This window comes from Bos javanicus, chromosome 20, assembly GCF_032452875.1.
Source record: "Bos javanicus breed banteng chromosome 20, ARS-OSU_banteng_1.0, whole genome shotgun sequence".
Classification (NCBI taxonomy): Eukaryota; Metazoa; Chordata; class Mammalia; order Artiodactyla; family Bovidae; genus Bos; species Bos javanicus.
The window spans coordinates 10,331,464-10,352,684 of NC_083887.1; the positions used below are offsets into that span (position 1 = coordinate 10,331,464).

General features: G+C 40.0%; 1 protein-coding gene and 1 long non-coding RNA gene across 5 annotated transcripts; one reads left to right on the forward strand and one right to left on the reverse strand.

Annotated features, from left to right (window-relative positions):
• Nucleotides 1-22: 22 nt before the first annotated feature.
• On the forward strand, nucleotides 23-19,719 carry LOC133233499 (uncharacterized). 4 transcript variants are annotated; one of them, XR_009731729.1, is made up of 5 exons: nucleotides 23-231; nucleotides 1,457-9,504; nucleotides 10,641-13,194; nucleotides 13,490-13,547; nucleotides 14,342-19,719. It is a non-coding gene; the product is annotated as an uncharacterized LOC133233499 (long non-coding RNA). The 4 variants fall into 4 exon arrangements; XR_009731731.1 differs by having other exon boundaries at nucleotides 1,457-10,421; nucleotides 10,641-13,547; XR_009731728.1 differs by having other exon boundaries at nucleotides 10,641-13,547.
• KGD4 (alpha-ketoglutarate dehydrogenase subunit 4) lies at nucleotides 5,899-14,957 on the reverse strand. The gene is made up of 4 exons (XM_061393361.1): nucleotides 14,876-14,957; nucleotides 8,739-8,802; nucleotides 7,599-7,786; nucleotides 5,899-6,889 (listed from the first exon to the last, which is right to left on the reverse strand). Exons 1-4 carry the CDS (start codon nucleotides 14,915-14,917, stop codon nucleotides 6,872-6,874), a joined length of 312 nt encoding a protein of 103 aa, XP_061249345.1. The 5' UTR covers nucleotides 14,918-14,957; the 3' UTR covers nucleotides 5,899-6,871.
• Nucleotides 19,720-21,221: the final 1,502 nt, after the last annotated feature.

Sequence of the window (21,221 nt, forward strand, 5' to 3'; positions counted from 1 at the left end):
GTGGGCGGGGATGCTCTGAAGTAGGTCCGGCCAGAGCCCTCCCTACGGAAGCTGCGCGAGGCGAGGCGGGACTCCCGGGCTTCCCTGAACTCGGCCCCGTCTGCTCACGTGACCGCAGATCGTACCGGAGGCGTGGTCCTCTTGCAGGTAGCTAGTGTGTCGCCCTGTTACCGTTTCAACAGGTATTTTCTTCACTACTGAGGACCGTTCAGCGCTCTCAGGATTTAATAGGTGTGTATGGGTGTGGAAGGCTTGGCCTTGTCTCTGATCTCTAGTTTTTGCTCAAGGCTATCCTGTCACCATGGTTACCATGGACCCCCAAGCCGACAATTTCAAGTTACTTAAGCAGAGTTGGATGGTATCACCGATTGGATGGATATGAGTTTGAGCAGGCTCCGGGAGTTGGTGGTGGACAGGGAAGCCTGGCGTGCTGTAGTCCATGTGGTCACAGAGTCAGACAAGACTGAGTGACTGAACTGAACTGAAGTGAGTGCTAGTTCTTAAGGTCTGGTCAAGAGGCATTCTTAGTCCTTTATGAAGAAGCACATTCAGGCAAACAAATTCCTAGTAAGCTGAACAATTTCGTGCTGTGGAACAGACTTCTGACCATCAGTTTTTCACCCTGTAAGGTGGAAGGAACTAATAGATTTCATCGTAGGCGGTTGCGAGGATTAAATGATACTTGCACAAAGTTTTAGGCATAGTGCTCAATGGTTAACTGTAATCAGTACTCGACTTTATTCGCTTTTCATACAAATCAACAAACACATTAATTCATATATTTAAAGAATATATATTGAGTGCTTACTGTATGTTGGGCTCTGTTGCAGACTCTGAGAAATCAGCCAGCTAAAAACAAAGATCCCTGCCTTCCAATGGGAGGAGCTAACAAAACAATTAAAATACGCTATAATACATAGTGACCAGTGCTACTGAGATAGTAAAGCAGGGAAAGGGAATAGATAGTAGGGTTTGTGATTTTAAATAGGGTGTTACCAGAAAGATATTACTGAAAAACCACTGCAAAGTTTTGAGCAGATAAATGATATCTGACTTAATGTTTTAAAAGCCTCCCTTTGTTGTGAGAAATTACACTATAAACTTAGAGGGGCAAGGAGAAACAAGAAGGCCAGTTAAATAATTTTTGCAGTGATCCAGGTGGTTGTATTGAGAGTACCAGTTTAGCTTCTAGACAATAGATTTGCTGACACTTAATATGGGTTATGGAAAAGAAAAGGATAATTCTAAGGTTTTGAGCTGGAGCATTTAATGTTTTAAGAATTTAACATTCTTAGAGAGATGGAAATAGACCACCTTACCTGCCTCCTGAGAAATCTGTGTCCAGGTCACAAAGCAACAGTTAGAAATGGACATGGAAAAACGGACTGGTTCCAAACTGGGAAAGGAGTACATCAAGGCTGTATATTGTCACACTGCTTATTTAACTTATATGCAGAGTACATTATGCAAAATGCTGGGCTGGATGAAGCACAAGCTGGAATCAAGATTTCCAGGAGAAATATCAATAACCTCAGATATGCAGATGACACCACCCTTATGTCTGGAAGCGAAGAAGAACTAAAGAGCCTCTTGATGAAAGAGGTAAGTGAAAAAGCTGGGTTAAAACTCAGCATTCAAAAAATCAAAGATGATGGCATCTGGTCCCATCACCTCATGGTGAATAGATGGTGAAACAATGGAAACAGTGACAGACTTTATTTTCTTGGGCTCCTAAATCACTGAAGATGGTGACTGCAGCCATGAAATTAAAAGATGCTTGCTCCTTGGAAGAAAAGCTATAACCTACCTAGACAGCATATTAAAAAGCAGAGACATTACTTATCAACAAAGTTGGTAAATACAGTCAAAGCTATGGTTCTTCCAGTAGTCATGTATGGATGTGAGAGTTGGACCATAAAGAAAGCTGAGCACTGAAGAACTGATGCTTTTGAACTGTGGTGCTGGGGAAGACTCTTGAGAGTCCCTTGGATGGCACAGAGATCAAAACAGTCAATCTTAAAGGAAATCAGTCCTGGATATTCATTGGAAGGACTGATGCTGAAGCTGAAACTCCAAAACTTTGGCCACCTGACGTGAAGAACTGACTCATTGGAAAAGACGCTGATGCAGGGAAAGACTGAAGGCAGGAGAAGGGGATGACAGAGCATGAAATGATTGGATGGCATCGTTGATTCAATGGACATGAGTTTGAGCTGGCTTCGGAGTTGGTGATGGACAGGGAAGCCTGGTGTGCTGCAGTCCATGGGGTTGCAAAGAGTCGGACATGACTGAGCAACTGAACTGATTTAATGTTTCTGAGAGTTGAGAATCCTGATTTTCAGAGTTATATTGAAGAAGGCAGCAGAATACAAAAGCTGATAACTTACTCAAGGTAATATAGTGTAAAAGTTGAGTCCTTGCTCTGGATCTAGACTACCTGCATATGAATATTGGACCCACAAATATTCATTTACTAGATTTATGATTTAGGCACATCATTTAACCTTTCTGTTGCTAGTTTCCTCTTGTGTAATAGGACCTGCTCACTGGGCTGCTACAAGGCTTAAATGACTGCACACTTCAAAAACCCTTAGGATACTGTCCAACAGTGCTCAGTTTATGTTAGCAATAACTGTTATTGGTCACCTTCCAACTCTTTGTCACCACTTGGGTCTTTATTGAGTGCTGATATATTCAGTAAGCAAAATTCTCCTACATCATAGAAAACACACCATCTCTATCACTCTCTCTCTTAATTGTGGCAAGTCATAGCTAGTGATATATGGTGTGTGACTTAGGTCACAGTTCCTTCTAAAAGACATCACTGTAACAGTAATCTATTCTCACTTGTAGAAACAAGCTAAATAGTGAACTAAATTTGAGGCTTGAGGTTCCCAAGTGTGCCATGGCATATAAATTGATAAGCCCACTAAACCATACTTTAGACAAGTGAATTTCTATTTTGGAACTTTTTAAATAGGGTAACAAAGGCAATGTCTAAGTGATATTCTGGGTCCATTAGGTCACTGTATAAATATGAAATACCATTAAGCATGTGTATAGCATTTTACAGTTAACAAGGCACTTTTACACACCAGTGGAAATCAGCTTCCAAGATGGTCCTAATGATTCTTGCCTTCTGGTATGAATGCACTTGGGTAGTTTCCTCAATGAAATGGACTATTTTCTGTAACGAACAGAGTATAGCAGAAATGAATTTGTATAGTGGGTGTAGATCAGAGGGATTGCTGTTTCTGCTTTTAACTTAGATCACCTCCTCTGGGGATGTCAGCCATCATGTTGTGAATTCATTTGGGGAGCCTTGTGGAGAGGCCTAGGTAGAGAATTGAGGCCTCCTACCAACAGCCAGCATCAACCTGCCAGCAAAGTGAGTTAGCTATCTTGTTGGAGCTAGATGGTCCAGCCCCAGGTGGCATTGACTGCAACCTTATGAGAGACACTGAGCAGAACTGCCCAGGCAAGCTGTTCCAGAATTCCTGACCTAGAGAAACCATGAGCTGTGAAGTGATTATTGTTTTTAGCCACTAAGTTTTGGGGTGCTTTGTTACAAAGTAATGGACAATACATGAACCAAGTACTTCCAGATGTGGAAGCTCGGTTTCGAAGAGGCAGAAGAACCAGAGATCAAATTGCCAACATTTGTTGAATCACAGAGAAAGCAACGGAGTTCTAGAAAAACATCTACTTCTGCTCCATTGAGTACACTGAAGCCTTTGACTGTGTGGATCACAACAAACAGTGGAAAATTCTTAAAAAGAGAAGGGAGTACCAGACCACCTTACCTGTCAACCTGAGAAAGTCTGTATATGGGTCAAGAAACATTTAGACCCAGACATGGAACAACTGATTGGTTCCAAACTGGGAAAGGTGTACGACAAGGCTATATATTGTCACCCTGCTTATTTAACTTATATGCAGAGTACATCATACGAAACACTGGGCTGGATGACTCACAAGCTGGAATCAAGATTTCTGGGAGAAATATCAACAACTTTAGATATGCAGATGATACCACTCTAACGGCAGAAAGTGAAGAGGAACTGAAGAGCCTCTTGATGAAGGTGGGAGTGAGAAAGCTGGCTTAAAACTCAACATTCAAAAAACAAAGATCATGGCATCTGATCCCATCACTTCATGGGAAATAGATGGAGAAACAGTGGAAAGTGTCAGACTTTATTTTTTTGGGCTCCAAAATCACTGCAGATGGTGATTGCAGCCATGAAATTAAAAGACGCTTACTACTTGGAAGGAAAGTTATGACCAACCTAGATGGCATATTCAAAAGCAGAGACATTACTTTGCCAACAAAGGTCCATCTAGTCAAGGCTATGGTTTTTCCAGTAGTCATGTGTGGATGTGAGAGTTGGACTGTGAAGAAAGCTGAGCACCAAAGAATTGATGCTTTTGAACTGTGGTGTTGGAGAAGACTCCTGAGTCCCTTGGACTGCAAGGAGATCCAACCAGTCCATTCTAAAGGAGATCAGCCCTGGGATTTCTTTGGAAGGAATGATGCTAAAGCTGAAACTCCAGTACTTTGGCCACCTCATGCGAAGAGTTGACTCACTGGAAGACTCTGATGCTGGGAGGGATTGGGGGCAGGAGGAGAAGGGGACAACAGAAGATGAGATGGCTAGATGGCATCACTGACTTGATGGATGTGAGTTTGAGTGAACTCCGGGAGTTGGTGATGGACAGGGAGGCCTGGTGTGCTGCAATTCATGGGGTCGCAAAGAGTCAGACACGACTGAGCAACTGCACTAAGAAGACCTGAGTGTTCCTTGGACAGCAAGGAGATCAAACAAGTCAGTCCAAAAGAAAATCAACCCTGAATATCCATTGGAAGGACTGCTGCTGAAGCTGAAGCTCCAATACTTTGGCCACTTCATGTGAAGAACCAACTCATTGGAAAAGACTGTGATGCTGGGAAAGATTGAAGGCAAAAGGAGAAAGGGGTAGCAGAAGGTGTTAGCATCACCAACTCAGTGGACATGAACTTGAGCAAACTCCAGGAGATGGTGGAGGACAGAGGGGCCTGGCATGCTGTATTTCATGAGGTCACAGAGTCGGACATAACTAAGGGACTGAACAGCAACAGCAACAGTCAATACAGTAATTTGATCCTGCCTATCAAACTGTATAGTACTGGAGAAAAAACTGCAAGTTGGACAAACTAAGCAATTCACTAATGGTTACAGATACTTAAGTGTTTAACTCCTACATGAGTATACAAGCTATTAAAGCTAAACCCAAATTCTTTCTATGACACTATCCTCCTTGGGAACTCATCCTATGACAGCAGTTCCCACTAATATCCTTTTGTCATGCCTCTAGTCATAAATTATATAAAAGTGATATATTTTTTCATTGGAACTTTCATGGCAGCAGCTGTAGTAAAGGTGGCCCTCAGTTCCAGTGCTGGGGTTTCTAACTGCCAGCCCACAGTATTACTTAAGCCACTCTTCATCTCCTGAACCTACTGTTTCTGAAAGAAGAAAAAACTTGCCATGAGCTTCTTTTTACTGAAATAAGAAAGCTAAGGAGAAAAAAGAGAATAGTACTGGTTTTTAAGAAATTTTTCCAAATACATTTTTTAAATAATAAAAAAGAAATCCTGAGTCATTTATTTCTCATGCATTACCAGAGTAGCTTATTGCTAGCACCAAATTCCTATCTCACATTTGAGTTGGGTAACATTTATAATAGGCCACAATACAGAATTTACACAAAGAGCAGATCAACTCTGAAACAGTAGAAAAAACAAAATAAGTATAAAGATTAATCCATATGTAACTGGGCAAACACAACAATTCTACTCTATTACTCATGAATTACCCTTACTATTAGGGATGATTTCTTTAAAGTATATTCTACAAATCATTAAAGGTATGGAAGAGAATTTATTTCACTTTGTGAGGCTTTATTTTCACAATTATACATACCCTTGGCACAGGAAGACCCTATCAAAATTCTGTTAATTGACTTAAGGTAAATAGGTTGATTTTATGAGACTTTCAGACAATTAAGTTTGAGAAAGTTTATGATTATCAGGATTTGTATACATGATCACAATCAAAAGAAAGAGATAAACCAAAGAACAAGACTTTCTTAACCCCCCTGAAAACATAATAAATTACAATTTCTGGTCAAATGTTACTCGTATGCTATATTTATTTTTATCTCATTTTCCATTTTATACTCTGGCATTTCTTTTCTGAATACAGGTTACATATAATATTATGTGTTAACTCCCTAGTCTTAATATCACAAAGTCACCTGTTTTACCATGGGTATATTTTTATCATTTAAAGTAGGATATGCTTGTTAATAAGCGAGTTATACTCCAGTAACTTTGTGAATGCAAAAACACTGAGAAGTAAGAACAAATAATGGAGTTATTATTTCACGGATCCTCATTCAAGTTCAGGAAAATTACTTCTAGAAAGCTGCAATTCTGCCAAATATTTTCTATGTTTAAATGGAAACAAAGAAAAGTGAAATTACTGGAAGCCTTTGACGGTTCACTAGACATTGAGTGCTTTCAATAGTTCAACACTGTTATGCTTGATAATCAAGAGTAAATTAATAGGCTAACATTTTAAAATGTATACTTTAATTAAGGTATAAAGTATATAAACAATCAGGTAAGCTTATAGAGAAGCTGACCAAGATACATAAATTAGGAGACATAAGTGTCCATCTAAATTTTCTATACTTCATCTTTTTTTTCCTTTTTACAGAATATTTATTAAAGTTGTTTAATATACAATTTTTCATTTGTCATTCTGGAAGTCCTTTTTTAGAAAGACTCTTCTTTATCTGATGACAAATATTAGAGCCACATTATCAGTGATTATTCTGGACCTCCACGCTGAAAAAGAAGAAATAAAGCAATAAGATTAGGTGTTTCATTTACAAAGAAAATATTCATGGCAACTGTACAAATCTGAGACATTTTAAAGCAAGGATCTTTAGGTCTTAAAACCAATTTCAGACTTTTCATAGCTTTTGGGCTCTCCTATCAATATTATAAAGAATTTCAGATCTGAAAGGGACTCAAGGTTGACGTAGGTCAATGGTCCTCGAATTTCTTGGTCCTTTACGCTATAAAAAAATTAATGAGAACCCTGGTCAGGAACTAGATCCCACATGCCACAACTTAAGAGTCTGCATGCTGGAACTAAAGAGCTCACATGCCTCAATGATCAAAGATTCAAAATGCCTACAAGTAAAACAATAACAACAAAAACCAAACAGATGCAGCCAAATAAAGAATTTAAAATAAACTAAATATTTTTAAAAAATTAATGAGGACCATAAAGAGCTTTTTTTCATGGGGTATATGTATTTTGCTATTTCCATACTATATACTTCTACACATATATTCTTCCAAGCACATTTACCAAGGGCTCAAACATCATTTACTTCTCATAGGCCTGGCCTACCTGACCATCCCTGTCTTAGGTATGGACACACCTTGACAAGACAATTGGAAGAACATGTAAATCAGCATCTGAAACTCCAAAGCTAATAATATGAAGGTGTCTTCCACAGTATTGGGATAAAGAGCAACAACATACTTGGATAAATTCAATTTCTTCTTGAGACACAAGTTTCCTTCTGTATTTCTGAGGTAAAGTTTTTATCATCTCTGCCGTGTCTGGTGGACCCTGATGCATCAGCCAGTCTGGCGATTTACTTCCCTTAGAATGCTGTGAAATTGAAGAAGTATGAGATGGTAGTCCTGCTGATCGTAGAACTTCTGATACTGAAATTTAAAAAAACCCCAACTTAGAGGGATTGTTCAGAGTCTTAAAATACTATTTTGAGTTATTGAATCATCAAGGTATTCTTAAAATGATAAGTATTATAATTCCAAGAGGTAAGTATTATAGAGTAACCTGGTTGGGTAGCTATGTAGTTTCATAAGTTGGTTTTAAAGAAAATGAGGTAGTTTTAAGTGAGTGAACTACTAAATTGAGTAAGTTCATAAAATAATGAAATTTTTAGGTAGTGGAGTTCAATCCATGTGGATAACTGACATTACTTAAGTTTTGCCCTATGGTAGAGATTACAGGTAGTATCATACAATGGAGAATAAAAAAGTTGGAAAATGGAGATGAGATTTGTTTTCTCCAGACTTGTCTGTCACCTATAAATTCTTCAAGAGTTATAATAAGTTAAAAATATCCATATAAAATTTGTTAAAATTCTCCCTGAATTAAAGGTTGGGTATCTTATAATAAACACAGTGACAGACGAGTAAAAGAAAAACAGAACTTGTTCAGAATCTTCAGTTACTTTTAATGGGTAATGACTACTAAGTTCTAAGGCAATCCAAGAAATATTTACTGATTGAATGAACACATATATCAGTGAATGAGAAAGAGGTTGGCTGGGAGAAAGATATAGAATGGTGATTATTCATCATAAAGTCTGCAGATATAAACATGGGAGATTCTTCTGAAGGACAGAAGAAAAGGTAGAACAAAAATTCCCATATATAAACTCAATATAACCAAAAATTCAGGAATACCTACTGTTAAGTTACTGCTTTTTAAAAGTAAGTAACAGAAGTTAGTTAACGCAACCTAACATACCACTGTGACCTAAGCTACAATTGTCAACCTGATTTTAAAATGAAAAATAGTCTATAATAAAATATTCATATATGGATCTGATTGTACATATTTTTTTAGCCTAAATAAACTGCAGCTTACCATTTGGTTTAGGATTGTCTCTTCTGTCAGGGAACCTTATTAATGGAGTATGTGGCTTGACTACCTAAAAGAAAAATATAATGCATGAGAAAGAAATGAAGTACTAAGATAACCTCATTAACTACGTAAGAAATAATCTACTGAATCCCACAAGCAGATACCTTTGTTAAAATAACTTAGTACTTGACAGCAACTTTAAATTTTCTATGAAAAAATTACTTTTAAATTTTATTCTTGTATTTCCCTTGTGGCACAATGGATTGAGAATCCACCTGCCGATGCAGGGGACACAGTTCACTCTCCGGTCCAGGCAATTTCCACATGATGCAGAACAACTAAGCCTAAGCACCAGAACTACAAAGCCTGTGCTCTAGAGCCCATCAGCTGCAACTACTCATCCCACGTGCTGCAACAACTGGAGCCCACGTGGAGCCAACATAGAGCCTATGGTCCACAACCAGAGAAGCCGCCACGGTGAGAAGCCCACGCACCACAGGGAAGAGCAGCCCCTGCTCGCAGCAACTAGAGAAAGCCTGTGCTGCAACGAAGAACCAGTACAGCCACAAAGGAATAAATAATTTTACTCTTCCCCAGCAAGGATAGCTAGTCTATGAACTATTCATTGTTTATATTATTTGATATGCATAATAAATTTGTACTTCATACATCACAAAACATTGTACTGTACTGCCAACTGACCTCAGAACAACCGTATAAGGTGACATGGATTTTACACTGCGTGACTTCTAAATCACCCTGCTGACTGGTAAGAACTGGAAGTTTCCTTGACTTGTACTGACTATTGTTTCTGTACTATGTTTTAATACTTAGTAGTTTAGAATCGGAGAAGGCAATGGCACCCCACTCCAGTACTCTTGCCTAGAAAATCCCATGGATGGAGGAGCCTGGTGGGCTGCAGTCCATGGGGTCGCCAAGAGTCTGACACGACTGAGCGACTTCACTTTCACTTTTCACTTTCCTGCATTGGAGAAGGAAATGGCAACCCACTCCAGTGTTCTTGCCTGGAGAATCCCAGGGACAGGGGAGTCTGGTGGGCTGCCGTCTATGGGGTCACACAGAGTCGGAGACGACTGAAGGACTTAGCAGCAGCAGCAGCAGCAGTTTAGAATAGGGTAAAAAGCATACAGAAAATCAGGTAATCAAAAAAACTTTTTCTGACAACAAAAGTAATACATGTTCTATGTACAAAAAACTGGTAAAAACACAGAAAAGCAGAAAGAAAAAAACATCTATAAGCTCAAAACACACATAAAATAGCTTTAAACATCTGATAACTCTTGACTTTATTCTTTTTCCTACTCCCATAGAAATACATGTATTTACATAACTTTTTAACAAGCTATTTGAAGAGTATTAATTTTTTATCACTAAAAATTCCAGATAATGCTATAGAGGAACTTAAGCAGAACTTTCAGTATGAAATCATCTGAATATATATAAAATGCTAAGACTAATAAACAGAACCCTAAAAATAACTTCTTACACTGTCTAGTAACTTTCTTTTCAGAGCCAGGCTTCTTGAAAGAGTGTTCTATCCATCTTCCAGGCTGATGTTTTTCAGGATAAATTTCAAACTGGCATTTGGCACCTACAGGTCCATCATGATCTGGCCTCTCCCTACCTCTCCAGTCTCATTCCCCACCATGGTACCATTCACTCCAGGTACTCTGAAGTACTTTTTATTTCCCTAACTCATCAGACCATTTCCACCCTCATTCAACTGAGACCTCACGTGCTCTGGCAGGAAATCTCTCCCTGGTTCCACCCTAAGTCCATGTCTCTGCTTTTACCTGACTATCTTGTAAAACAGCTCAACTGTCACTCTTAAGAAGATTCCCCATCCCTAAAGTCGATTTAAAAAAGACTCCTATGTTTCCACAGCAACCTGAACATCTTAAGAGTACTGTGTAGAGGACACCTTAATGAGCCAATGACTACAGGACAGCAAAGTTCCTGGAAGGGCAGAGATGGAAAATGAAGTACTTCTGCAGCAGCACCCAGTACATGCTCAGCAACCATCAGACAAATGAGCGAACAGACCATTTGTCAGTCAGGGTTAACTCTACAGGCAAGTGAATATGTATACACACACTTAAATGTATGTACATATACCAGAGAGAAAGAGTCCATTTCAACAGTTTTTGTACACTTAAAAGCACAGTAATATGCTTTTACAGATCAGTTGGCTCTCCCTTTATTTGTACCTTTCTAAGTCTCTTAGTTTCAGCTGTGCCTCATATAACACTGCCTATTCATTTGCTGGCCAACCTGAGAACACTTTTAAAAGGGGAGTGAGACCACTTACATTTATAACTCATAAACTTGGTATATTTTCTGTCATATCATTATTTAACATTCTTTGTCCTATGATCTTTTTCTTTGCTTTCATTTGTGGGGTTGGTTGGTAGGCTGGTTGGTGGTTTTTTGGTATTTAGAAAGAGCTGTACTTTTGTATAATGTTTATATTATGCTGTTACCTTTAGATAATATTCTTAATTGCCTGTTTCTGAGATACTATCTATTGGTTCATTATCACTAGAAAGAATGAAGGTAATTGATGGTAATCTCGTCTCTGCCACCCCTCCCCATCTTTTACTACCAGTTAATAACTAGAGGCAATTACAAGTTTATTCTACTTTCTGTATACTCTTCCTCTTATTCCTCCGTTTAAAAAGTCTTACTAGATATATACTGTCAGAGCAAATACTACCAACAAGTCTTTCTCCCTTCTCTGCATTATCTAGCCTTAATTCTACAGTTAAATACACTCAGTGATTATATCCAGTTCCTGTGTTAAAACAGCTACAAGTACAACTAAGTACTCCTTAGTTGTCTGATGCTCATTCCCTGGGAGAGCTAGTAGGAAGAGCTTTGGGGAACAGTATTCCCTGAGTTATTAAAGGTTTAGAAGAGTTTGTGGCCTTTATACTTGAAGGTTAGTGCAGCTAGATAAAGCTTAGGTTTACATTTTCTTTCCTTAACTACCTTAAATGTGGTATCCACATGTTTTCCTTTAAGAAGTATTATTGTTGAAAACTTTGATAACTTAGTAAGTGCTTGGTCTTATTGCTTGGATCACCAAATAATTCTTTTCTTTATAAGTCAATGATTTTACTAGAATATACCCATTGGTCAACAAACTAGGTCAAATCTCTCAACTACAAGGTATAACTTTAAGTCTCTTTTTGTATCAGGAAAGTTCTATTAAATTATAGGTATTGAGACTTGGTCAACTCTATTTTCACTTTTTCAGAGACTTACTATACAAAAGTTGCTTCATCTTGTCTTTATCTACTTCTATGGCATTCTCTGAATCCCTTTAATCTTTTTTCATGATCTTTGATTTTTTGGGGAAACTTATTTTATGAAAGAATCCCCTTCTATGATTCATGAAGCCCAGGCTAAGTTAAAAGTGACGCGTTCTGGAGGAAACGACACTCCACTCTGGACCTTCTGGTTAGAACTACTGTCTTCTCTCTCTACCTCAACTGAAAACCCAGCCTCATGCCGCCTCAATCCCTGCCCTACGATTCTTGGAAGATGCCAAAGTCGACTATGTTAGAGGCTTTTTCAGAGGAGAAGACAACTCTTGCCTTCTCAGAAGACCAAGCCTCTACTTACTTTGCTTTATGAGGCAGATAGCAACTCCAAACCACGGACAGGTTGGGACCTGCGCAGGCCTCAATCATTATCTGTGTGTTTTTAATCCTTTTTCTCCTTTCCTCTACTATTTACTTCAGGAAAACTTCTAAGTTGCCCATTGACCTTTGTGTTCTTTCCAGTTTAGCGTCTATTCCTGAAAGGTTCTTTTCTTTTATTCTTAATTCTTTACTGAGTTCAGAGCTGTAGCATCCCTAAAATCTTAACCTAAAAGCCAAACTCAACTACAGCCTTTTAACTCTCTTCTTTGTTATTTCCCACTATCAGTTTCAGCCAGCCCTTCATTTCCTTGATCTCTCCCTTTTCTCCCAGTCAACTGGTTCCATCTTGACTTTACTTCCTTTTTCATCTAGCCTAGACCCACAGTCCACTGAGCAACCTCCTAGCACTCTCAACTGCCTTGCTGTGAATCTCAAACCCTGAATTAACCCAACTACCTACCTTCTTCCCCTGTCTTATACAGTTAAATGATTTCCTACATGATTATCTCCTCTCTACTACTGCATCATCCCAAACGTATCAAATATACACTGCTTGGCATTCAGCAAGCATTTATAACTTACTCTTCTAAAATTATTTTTAAATACCCTGCATCCAGCCAAATTCCTCTACTTAATGGTGACACCATGCTTTGTGAATTCCTATCAGTTTGTGCCAGTCTGCTGAAATACTACTCTCTCTTCAGATACCGATCAAGTTCTAAGCTCTGTGGAAGCACCATGTATTATCCTGTTGGCACTGTGGTCCCAGCACTGAGCACAGGCCTGGCACAGAGGTACCCAACACATTTTGCTAATGTTAACATGTTGTCAGCACGTACTGCTTTGTATTATGAATGTGAATATAAGTCTTCGCAGCTCTGTTAGAAGTGGACAGGCCATTCCTTATTCTGTATCTCACAGCATCTTTTTTGTTGCATGTATTAATAGTACTTTATTATTGCTGTGTGCTGTTCCACTTTAACAAGTCTACCACACTTTATATTGCTAATGGATATTTGGATATTTTCTGGTTTAGGTGTTACTATGAATAAAGCAACTATGAACATTTTTATCTTGTTTTTTAAATAGGTATATGCACTCATTTCTCTGGGGTATAAACCTATGAGTAAGACTGCTGGGACATAGGGTAGGTATGTCTAACTAGTAGTAAAGGCCCACAAAACAGTTTTCCAAAGTGGCTATACCTTTTTATATTCCCACCAGTAATGTATGAGAGTTTCGGGTGCTTTGTTTTCTCATCACCACTTGGCAGTGTCAGTCTTTTTAATAATTTTGGTGGTTTCCTGGTTTTAATTTGCATTTCCCTGGAAAGTAATCATGTTGAACATCCTTTCATTGGCTTAGTGCTCATTCAAATATCTTGCTTTGTGCAATATCAAGTTTTTTTACCCATTTAAAAAACTGGGCTATATATTATTGATATATATAATTATCTATTAAGGATACCAGTCCTTTGTCAGGTGTTCTCCTGTCTTCACAAAATCTTTAATTAAGGCTTAATAACTACACACTGAATGAATAAGTGAGGATCATTCATTGCAATAGAAGCAAAGACTGGGATCTAAGATTATATTCCAGAGTGAAATAACTATAAGAAAAAGTCTCTCAAGAGACGTACTTGTGGAAAGGGAAATGCACTTCTCATATCAAAGTTAAAAGTTAATTGTACAATAATGCAATTTGAGTTGGAAAAAAACTCGAGTAAAACAACCACAAAAGTGGAGGTTGTAGCCCTTTATAGACCAAGTTTAATTTTCCTACTTAAGCTAAAGACCACAGTTGGAGAAGCAAAAACAAAAGCTGTCAGGAGTTAGTAACTGATAAGTGGATTGATAAAGTCCCTCTAGCGCCAATCTAAACGCAGGGAAAAAACATTACAGAAAAAATTAAATATATATTTTTTCCATTCTCCCCCATCAGGCCTATAACCAGACGCTGGTTGGTGGAGGAGAGTATCCGGCGAGGACGCAGCTCGCGGGGCCAGTTCTCTGGCCATTCCCAAGACCTTGAAGGGACACTGGGTCAGAGCGAAGGTTCGCTTCCTTTCACTCCTCTACCGCCTTCCTTCCGATTGGCTGATTCGCGACAACCTAGACAATACCGGTCGCTGATTGGCCAGGATATTGCCAGGGCAGCCAAGCCTGCAGCCTGCTAAGAGGCTAAGGAGGTCTCGGTGGAGGGCAGTCCAGGGACTTTGCAACAGCTAAGTGCCTACCTGCGGAGATGCACTCCCTCGGCTTGGCTCGAATCGTCAGCTCCGTCCCAGGCTTCACTGCCCGTCCCAACAAGCGCAAGGTCCAATTCTCACATACACCCGGGGAAGCAGCTGCTGGCCCTAGGCAGGGCCGCGGTCATCGCGCAGCCTCCACCACCGCCTTTCCTCCCCAGCGCGGGTGCTACAGTCAGCACCTTCCCTATAGCCCACGGCGCAGAAAGGCGACCGAGTCTCCTTACCTGAACGACCCTGCTGGCAGACGCCATCTTGCTGCCCATCATGACCCCCGAGAAGGGGCAGCTTCCGGGGCGCTGGCGAGCCGCGGTTTTAACAGGCGTCCGGCGCGGCTGGGGGCGGGCCCTGCCTGTGACGTCACGGAGGAGGGGCGGGTGCCCGGGCAGGACCCTCCTCCACTGTGGAGCTAGCCCCACCCCCTTGTGCCTGACTCCGCCCCGCCTCTCTTCCCGCTGGGGTGCTGACCCACGTGTTTCCCGTTGTTTTCGTTTTGCAGGTAAAGATTTGTGATGTTGGATTTATTTTGTTCATCAGCCTATGAGTGACCTAGGACCATTTCTTCCCCGGAAAAGTTTTTAATTTCAGCGTAGTCCAAAATGTAATATGAAACCAAATAAGTAATATAAATTCTTTTGGCTACCTAAAATGAACAATCTTGTTAAAATTTGGGGAGTAAGAAGCAAACTCAAAGAGTGGTGGCCAATTCCGACTCTATAGGTTCTATGGGTCTCATATTCCGTTGGTTTTTAGAAATTTGTTAATTTTTTTTTTTACTGAAGTATAGTTGTTTTACAATGTGTTCATTCCCGTTGCTTATTAACATTGCTTGATTTGGTTTTCTGATTCCTTTCTCTACCATTACTCCTGATATTAAACTGCTGCCTGCTTCGGGTTTGAGAAAACTCAGAAGTTCTAGTTGTTTTTTTTTTTGAAACATGAGCCATCCGTCATTCCCCCAAGTTGTATTAATGTTAAATTCTATGGTAAATATTAGTGTTTACAATGTTAAAAATTTAATACACAGTACAATATGTTGCAGCCATTTTGTAGGTAATGTAACACCTTACATTATTGTAAATATTTAGAGCAACAAATGTTTTGATGATCTAAGTCAATGTTTTCTAAATCTAGGAGTTATTTAACCTAAATATGGGCCCTTCTGATTCAGAATTTCTGGAGACCAGGAATCTTTTTTTTTTTTTTTAATGCTTTCAAAGCTTGTTTTAGCAGCACATAGCATATTCTATGGAGAAGGCAATGGCACCCCACTCCAGTACTCTTGCCTGGAAAATCCCATGGGCGGAGGAGCCTGGTGGGCTGCAGTCCATGGAGTCGCGAGGAGTCAGACGCGACTGAGCAACTTCACTTTCACTTTTCACTTAACTGCATTGGAGGAGGAAATGGCACCCCACTCCAGTGTTCTTGCCTGGAGAATCCCAGGGACGAGGGAGCCTGATGGGCTGCCGTCTATGGGGTCGCACGACTGAAGCGATTTAGCAGCAGCAGCAGCAGCATATTCTAAAATCAGATTGATAAAGTGGTTAGGTGGGCAAACCACATGAACTGGCAAATTAAAAAAAAAGAAAAACAAATTTCCCTTAAAAATATTAAAAGACATTCAACCTTCCTTATTGTAAGAAAAATTTAAACTACATTGAAACACTGTTTTTTTAATCCATCAAATTGGCCAATAGCCATAGTTTGGACAATATGATCTGGGGAGGCTGTGGGGAAAGAGGCACTGATGTATATCATTTAAATTTTAGTTTAAGGCAGGACAAGAAAAATTAAACAAAATTCTCTCTGTGGGTTAATATGCAGTGTGCGTCTCCATTACACATTAACCACAGCTCCTCAAAGATGGAAGCACCTGCTCAACCATAAAGATCCTTTTCTTTCTTTCTTCTGAGGCTGGCAATGTAACTTCTTCAAACAATAGGGTTCTTTTCCAGTTCTGTAAGGGGTCACAGTGACTTGTCGCTCAGTTTGTACCTGCTTACCTGGACTAAGCATGCTTTGTGGACTTCATGTGAAGTATCAGTTTGTCATTTAGATATACAGTCCTTTGTCTCAAAAAGGTAAATGATTGTGCCTTTGACTTCTAACAGGCAGAACAGTCCTCAGAGCTTTCTGAGAATCTGCTTCCTGATTATAATCTTCAGTTTGGTTTATATAAAATTCCTTCCCCCCTACCCCCACAGACCTTAACTATTCAGTAATTCATTGAATTTTCATCAACAGTGGGAGTAAAAGATGGTACTCAAAAAAACCCCACAAAACTACATACTGAGTGACTCCAATTATATGACATTCTGGAAAAGGCAAAACTATGAAGACAATAAAAATAAGGGTGGTGGTCAGGGGTTGGGGGGAGGGAGGGACAAACAGGCAGAGCACAGGGAATTTTTAGGACAGCGAAACTATTCTGTATGATAGTATCAATATAATGGTGGGTACATGCCATTATATTTATCAAAATTCATAGAATATGCAACCTTTGGATGATAGCGACACGTTAATGTTAAGGTTCGGTTGTAGCAAACGTACCGCTGTAGTGGGGGACGACAGTGGGGGAGGTTGTACATGTGTCCGAGCAGTAGGTATATGGGAACTCTCTGAACTTTCTGCTCCATTTTGCTGTGAACCTAAAACTGCTTGAAAAAAATAAAGTATATTAAAAAAAATTTTAAAGGCCCCATTGCTGTAAGCAGAAAAACTAATGTGTTCTTGAAGTTCAAAAATGGTGACTAACCTGGAGTCTACTATACAGAGTGGAGTAAGTCAGGAAGAGAAAGTCAAATACTGTATATTAATGCATATATATGAAATTTAGAAAGACAATACCGATGACCTTACATGCAGGGCAGCAAAGGAGACATAGATGTAAAGAACAGACTTTTAGATTCAATGGGAGAAGGAGAGGGTGGGATGATTTGAGAATAGCACTGAAACATGCATATAACCAGGCATAAAATAGAGGACCAGTGCAAGTTCAATGCGAGAAGCAGGGCACCCAAAGCCCCTGGGTTTTGACAACCCAGAGGGATCAGGTGGGGAGGGAGGTTCAGGATGGGGGCACACATGTATACCTGTGGTCGATGCATGTTGATGTATGGCAAAAACCATCACAATACTGTAATTATTCTCCAGTTAAATTAGTTGAAAAAAAAAATAAAACTTTTTTAAAAAAATGGTGACTAGAGTTGATGACATTGCATTGTACAGTTGAAATTTACTAAGAAAATAGAACTTAAGTGTTCTCACCAAGAAAAGGAAAAGTAAATATTTGAGGTGCTGGATGTGTTAACTAGATTGTGGGAATCCTTTCACAGTATACACATACATCAAGTCATCATAATGTAAGCTTTACGTATTTTGCATTTTATTTGTCAGTGACAAACGGCAACCCACTTCAGTATTCTTGCCTGGAGAACCACTTGGTCAGAGGAGCCTGGCAAGCCACAGTCCATGAGGTCGCAAAGAGTCTGCCACCCGTATCTTCAGTAAAGCTGGCGGGGAAGAAAGCTCAAAAGCAACAGCAGCTTAGATTTCTAGTACACAGACACTTCATTTACATTTAGAGAAACAGCAACTTTCTGTGTGAAAATCTACAATGCTAGATTCTCATTCTGAAGTCATTCGAGAAACACAGGTAGCCTTTTTGGCTACTTTTCTACTAATATTTTTCATTTTCCTTTATGATTATATTTAAGAAAGAAATGAAGAAAATGGAAAAAGAATTCCCACGGTTTAGAGATTTTACCAAAATATAAACTTTCCAAGTCCTCTAATTCCAAGAAGTTTCACCAGAATACCTGATGATGAGATTAGAAAATGTCAAATGCAGGATAAATTACTGGTCATATTGGTATGAATTTTGTTTGGGGAGGACTACCAGGAAAATGCTCTGACTTTTCTCTACTTGTGGATTTTTTAATAAGTGTTGGCATTCATACTCCACAGAGTTCTCATCCAGGCCCCTTCTTGATTAGTTCTTTCTAGGATGCAAATGCGGAGAAGGCAATGGCACCCCACTCCAGTACTCCTGCCTGGAAAATCCAATGGACGGAGGAGCCTGGTGGGCCGCAGTCCGTGGGGTCACTAAGAGTCAGACAAGACTCAGCGACTTCACTTTCACTTTTCACTTTCATGCATTGGAGAAGGAAATGGCAACCCACTCCAGTGTTCTTGCCTGGAGAATCCCAGGGACGGGGGAGCCTGGTGGGCTGCCGTCTATGGGGTCGCACAGAGTTGGACACGACTGAAGCGACTTAGCAGCAGCAGCAGGATGGAAATGACAATAGGAGCTGAACCTGAGACAGCAAACTGCCTCGATTCCCAAATTCTATTTTATTTTCCTGCTCAATTTTAATCACCCTCCTGTCATCATACCATTTGATTACTCATTCTTCTTTTTTTTTGACACGTATACACTGCTGTATCTGTTTTTGGCTGCACTGGGTCTTCCTCGCTGTGTGCGGTCTTCCTCTCTCTAGTCGTGGCGAGTGGAGGGCTTCTCAGTGTGGTGGTTTCTCTTGTTGCGGGGCACAGGCTGTAGGTGCATAGGTTTCAGTAGTTGCAACTGGCAGGCTCTGGGCACTTGGGCTTTGGTAGTTGTGGCACAGAAGCTCATTAGTTGTGGCTCACGGGCTCTACAGCATGCAGACTTCAGTAGTTGCGGTGCATGGGCTCAGTTGCTCTGTGGCATGTGGAATCGTCTCCGATCAGGGATGGAACCAGTGTCCCCTGCATTGGCAGGCAGATTCTTACACACTATGCCACCAGGGAGGTCCAGGTCCCGTGATTTTTGTCTTGTATTAATGAAACAATGAATGTTGTCTACCCTCCAGTTCTACAAGGATCAAGTCATTGATTGCTAACCTCTAGGACACTGTAAAAATTCAGGACAAAGAACAGGAGCACTCAGTGCTTTGGGAGAACAGGCAAACAAAAACGGCCCTTAGATATACTTTAGGACGTGTTTTATGAATCTGGATTCTTGCATCCTCCGATACTTAGAAAAGCACTAAAATATCATTAACTGATGTATCTGTTTCCCTTAACTAAACTTCTGCTAAGATATATGCTGGATTGCACATACTTTGTAGCCAAAATCTCATATATACTGGCCTCTTCCTCCCTACCTCTTCAGAGCACTTCCTCAGAGCTATCTGAGAGGCTATTAGTGCTCAGTAAGACACTGACTAAAACTCAACTCTCAGCTGTTACACTGTACATCCTTCTTTAGTCAACAGTCTATACCCTGACTGCTGTTTTTTGGCTGTTTTAATGGACCTATGAAGCACAGCACCCAGTTCTACCTCATCTATTGTGTCTTCTTAATATCCTTATCTTACCTAGCCTTTGACTCCTTCCTTGTCCCATGTACCTTGTTCCTGACACTGGCCGTACATCTGTGGGGCAGAACTCAGTATGCATGACAGCTTCCTGATGTGATCGAATACAGAGTGCCCAGAACAACTTGTGGATTTTTTTGATTAAAAAAAAATCTGAAACTACATTTAATAAAGCACTTAGATCTAACTTCTGGTTTGCCAGAAAACAGAGGTGAAACAAGCTATGTAAACTACTAGGAAGCAATTGGACAAGTCAGAAGAGACCTTTCTACAGGGCAATCGCTTCCTCTGACAATGACTGTTAAGAACTTGTAGGGGGTGGGTGGGGGGAAGGAGGCTATAATCTGTTGCAGCTACTCAGTTCAGTTCAACTACAGATCTTCCTTATGAGGGGGTTACATCCTAATAAACCCATCCTAAGTTGAAAATATCCTAAGTCAAAAAGCATTTAATATACCTAATCTTAAATGTGCTCAGAACATTTACATTAACCTACAGTTAGGCAAAATCACCTAACGCAGCCTATTTTATACTAAAGTACTGCGTATGTCATGTAACTTACTGACTACTGTACTGAAAGTAAAACCAGAATGGTTGTAAGTATATCGGTGTTCGCCTCTGTGACTGTGTGGCTGACAGATGTGGCTTGCTGCTGCTGCCCCCATTACTATAGATCCTGAGAGTGTTAGCCCAGGAAAAGATCAAAATTTGAAGTATGGTCTCTACCGAATGCATATAGCTTTTACACCATCATAGAGTTGAAAAATCCTAAGTTGAACCATCATAAGCAGGGGACCAACGTATGCTATTGTAGAAGAAAGGCAGCCATAGATAATATGTAAACGTGTGGGTGTGGCTTTGTTCCAATAAAACTTTATTTACAAACTCAGGCAGCTGGTAAATCAGTTTGATATGAGGAAATAGCCAACCAAAACAACCATCACTCCCACATTTTTGAGAAAAAGTGTATTAGCAAAGACACCACTAGCGTGGATTTTTAGACTGTGTTTGAGATGTAAAATATTTCGGTCCCCAATTGAGAAAGCTCTTCAGATGGGCATAATCTCTGATGCCCTCTTCAGATATGGTCCAAGTTAGTAATGGACAGGGAGAACCTCCCAAAGGGCAGAGTGAAGGACCACAGATAAAGAACTGCTTCTTGACAGAAGAACAAGAGCCAAACCCAAAGGTGTTCCCTGTCCCCTTAGAAGGG